Source organism: Microtus ochrogaster, linkage group LG4 (assembly GCF_000317375.1).
Source record: "Microtus ochrogaster isolate Prairie Vole_2 linkage group LG4, MicOch1.0, whole genome shotgun sequence".
Taxonomy (NCBI): domain Eukaryota; kingdom Metazoa; phylum Chordata; class Mammalia; order Rodentia; family Cricetidae; genus Microtus; species Microtus ochrogaster.
Window position 1 is genome coordinate 21,325,510 of NC_022030.1, and position 4,070 is coordinate 21,329,579.

Genomic DNA, 4,070 nt, shown 5'->3' on the forward strand with positions numbered 1-4,070 from the left:
AAGCAGAACGATTGCGATTGTGGTAGCGGCAGAGACCCAACAGAGAAGGAGGCAAGGAAGACAAGAGAGAGTCAGGCCCATCGGTCAGGCAGAATCAATGTGGCCCCTGCCTAAGAGAGGTCTCAGGTCTGTGGCTGGAGAAGGTGCAAGAGAGGGCAAGTAGGTGGCCTCCTGTGTGGGGACAGCTGTTGTGACTCAAATGCCAGCCCGGGCCATTGGGCAGGTGTAGAGAGCCTCCTGGGCAGTCTGGTGTTTATCTGGATCTGGGGTCTGACCTGAATGGCACTTGGCGGATGGTGGGACTGGATGCACTTGCGGCTAGCCACTTCCGGTCACTTGGCCTGCGCCTGGGCAATCAGTGTTGCCTTTTCAGGGCCAAGCCCCCCATCCCCCTATCAGGACTTTCCGGGCTCCAGAGGTCACTGGGCAGGCAGCACAGCGGCTGCCAAAACAAACCAGCCCCCGTGACTTGTAGGAAAGTGGCGGGGGAGGGGCTGGGCCCCGCTAGGGACAGGAAGGACTAGAGGCCCATGGCGGCATGGACTGGATCAGAGGAGAGCTGGGTATCGGCATGGAAGCAAATGCGAATGGAGGACTACATGGCCACAAGCATGGTGGACCTAGCGAACCTAGCGAAGCCAGAACTTTGCAGCCCATTCCTCCAGTTAGGAATCCCATTCTCTGGGCCTCGGAGCACACCTGAATACCCCTGCAAGTGGGAGGACAGGCTGGTGGTTGAGCCTACCCGGTTCAACCCCTGCAGGCCCCGCCCCATTAGCCAGGTGGCCTCTGTGGCAGCCAGTCCTGGGGTCCGCCCTTCCCCGCCCCGTCTCCGCCTCCCACCCAGCCCCCTCCTCCTCAGGTGAGGCGGCAGGCTCAGCAGGCCTCAAGCTGCTGGCGGCCGCTGCCACACCTGCCTCCCGCGCTGCCCGCGGCTGTGGGGACGCCATGCGCCTCCCCAGGCCCGGAGACTAACCCCAAACCTGCACCATCTCCGGCGGACCCCAGGGTAAGGCACAGAATATGGAGTCCCTTGTCCACCCCCTCCCACCAATCTGATGCCCACCAGCCCATAGATGGGATGCCAGGAACCCCAGATCACCTCCACCCTTCTTTCCCTGCCAGTTTAGACATCCGAGGACTCCCCAAAGTTTTTCAACTTTCGAGTCCCCTGAAAGTTCAGCCTCGGTCCTCCAGGCTCTGCCTTGCCACTCCAGGTGTCCCCCTGGTGGCTGGTCATACATTGCCACCACTGACCCCGGCCCAACCTCTGCCCTTGCATGCTCTGTGCCCAGCTCAGGGCCAGCTGCTCCCTGGATGAGAGCCTGGGACTGGGGGCGCCAGGACAGAGCCAAACCAGGCTCCCCCAGGCCGTGCCTCCTTGTTCCTGTCCCCAGGTTCCGCCCCAGCCCAACAGGTCAAGCTGGGAATCATTAACAAGAGTCCCTGACATGGCGAAGAAGGAGGGTGAGTCCCCCTGTTCCCGAAACCCAGCTTCGGCTGCCCTACTGAGCACCCATCTCCTAGTTTGTCTCCCAACTTGTACCCAGCCCCCTGTCTTGGGGTCTTTCTGTCAGACTCAAGACCACCCCCGTCCCCAGTCTTTCTCTATCTAATTAACTATTAGCCAGCCTTCTGTGTGTCTGTCTCCTGACCACCCCATATGAACTTCCTGGTGCCTTAGTTTCCCCTCATGTCCCAGGAATTTCTCAGCTAACCAACATGTGTCATCTTTGGGGGCCTGAGGTGGGGGCTTCTGCCGTTGCCATCTCGGTTAAGGGTATAGAGTCAGTTAGGCTGCTTCTGTTGGCTTTTGCTGTGTGATCTTGGGCAGGTAGCAGGTAGTCTCTGGGACACCCTTCCCTGCAGCCAAGTACTGACGGGTAATCATAACTCCCTCCAGGAGGTTGCTGGGACCATGGAACGCACGGGCAACAGCTTGGGACTCGGGGCGTGAGATACGTGTCATAACCCCGAGATGTTCTGAAGGGGGTCAGTCGCTGTGGGGACCCAGGAACCCAAGGACCCAAGACCCCCTACAGTTTCAGGCATTCCTTCTCCCTCCCGGCTTTGTGGGCAAAAGAGCAGAAGGGGGGACTTTGGACTTGACCTGGATGGGTAGAGAGGAGAGAGGCAGAGAAGCCACCTGAGGGGTGACTGAGACGCTCACACTGGAGGCCAGCCTCTCTTGTTACTTTGTCTGTACTTGGGGACTAGACGGAGACTCCAATCGGGGTGGCCTTCTCCCCTTCCCCCAGTCCTCACCCCTGCCTGTCTTTGGGGCGCCAGGCTAGCTGAGTTTAGTCCCAGGCACTTTCTAACTGTGTGATGTCATGTCCTCTCTGGGCGTCTGTTTCAAACCTCTGCAAGATGGAAATGGTCGCTGTGTGGTATGAAGACTTAACTGATGCTAATGTGGGGAGCAGTAAGCGCGTGGGCCTGGGGATAAGTAGGGGTGTCAGGCGAGCAATGGTCCACTGTGAACCCAGACTCCCCTTTGCTTTGTACAACGTGACCAGATGAGTGACAGAGCCAGGTCCCTTTGGGACTCTTTTTTTCCTAGAGATTGAAGAGAGGTAACTGGGCTAGGGCTATGGGGAAGAAAAAAGGAGAGAATGGCTGGCTGGATGCTGGGGCTGTCTGCAAAGGGAAGATGTGGCGCATGCTCTCTGCATCCCCAAGCAGCCTGCTGTGCTCTGGAAGGGCTGCAGTGGGAAAGGTGAAGGGTTGATGGTGGCATGGACTGAAGGCATTCAAAGGACAGTGAAGTGAGTGGTGTGTGGTCCCGAGAGCCTCCGCCGTGGCAGCTGCTGGTGTTTATGAGACCGCTGATGGCTGGGGATGTGTGCTCCAGGCTTTCGGCACGGCGGCTGGGGCCCTGGAATGAGCAGAGATGAAGTGTGAAATGTGATTCAAAGGATGATCAGGGAGGAGGACATGCCTGGCAGGGGAAGATGGGGCAGAGTGCTCAGTAGAGGTGCATGCTGGAGCTGGTGGTGTCTTTGGCTGTCAAACCTCAGGATAGTCCTCGGCAGAGTGGGGTCTCTCCATAAGGTAGTGCTGGAGGTGGCCCAAGCCCTTTCTATTTTTCTTTCTACCCCTGAAATAGTGAGGATCAAAGGCAGGCTCTCATATATGATAGGCAAATCTCTACTACTGAACCATGTCCCCAGCCCCTCACTGGGGGATTCTAGGCAGGGGCTCTACCACTGAGCCACACCCCAGCCCCTCACTGGGGGATTCTAGGCAGGGGCTCTACCACTGAGCCACACCCTAGCCCCTAACTGGGGATCTAGGCAGGGGCTCTACCACTGAGCCACACCCCAGCCCTCACTGGGGGATTCTAGGCAAGGGCCCTACTACTGAGCCACGTCCTCAGTATTTTTTCCTCTTCTTTTTGTTTTGATACTTTGATACTCAATGTAGGCCAGGCTGTCCTCAAATTTAACAACCCTTCTGCTTCAGCCTCCTGAAAAATGGGATGACAGGTTCTAATCAACAGTCTGTGAGTTCCATGATTAGGACACCCTGTGCACGTTCTCTTAGATCTTTGATAATGACCAATGTCTGTCTGAGGCTTTCAAGGAACATAGGGCTCTGGACTCTAAAAATCATGCTTATTCAATGGGGGCTGGAAATACTGGTCCAGAACACCAGGGAGGCCAGGGGGATGTTCTGGATAGACAAAGGACAGTTTGGGTTCATATTACATTTCTCAGCTCTCTGTAGAGAGGGGCCAATTAGGTGCTATGCATATACTATTCATGCGGGGCTTGGAACTAGCAAGATGGAGCAGGAAGGAAGTATTCAGCAGTTGAAAGGAGGGCCTGGGATGAAGGTAAGAAGACAGGGCTGCTGAGGGGAGGGGAGGAGGGCCTGGGATGAGGGCGATGAGATGAGACAGGGCTACTGGAGAAGGGGAAGAAGACCTGGGATGAGGGTGAGGAGACAGGGTTACTATGGGAAGGAGAAGGACCTGGGATGAGGGGGATGAGACAGGGCTTCTGTGGGGAGGGGAGGAGGGCCTGGGATGAGGGGGATGAGACAGGGCTTCTGTGGGGAGGGGAGGA

General features: G+C 57.1%; 2 protein-coding genes across 3 annotated transcripts in view; one reads left to right on the forward strand and one right to left on the reverse strand.

Annotated features, from left to right (window-relative positions):
* The window catches only part of LOC113457658 (zinc finger protein 420-like), a 1,205,902-nt gene that overhangs the window by 110,276 nt on the left and 1,091,556 nt on the right, over positions 1 to 4,070 (reverse strand). The window lies entirely within an intron of this gene.
* Positions 234 to 4,070, forward strand: part of Hpn (hepsin) — an 18,038-nt gene continuing 14,201 nt past the window's right edge. Inside the window, exons 1-2 of one of the 2 annotated variants that reach the window (XM_005361199.3) lie at positions 234 to 1,009; positions 1,398 to 1,467. In XM_005361199.3, the coding sequence (XP_005361256.1) occupies positions 1,452 to 1,467 (16 nt within the window). In that variant the 5' untranslated portion in view covers positions 234 to 1,009; positions 1,398 to 1,451. Of the gene's footprint in view, positions 1,468 to 4,070 lie in introns of both variants that reach the window. The other variant, XM_026786289.1, reaches the window with a different exon arrangement.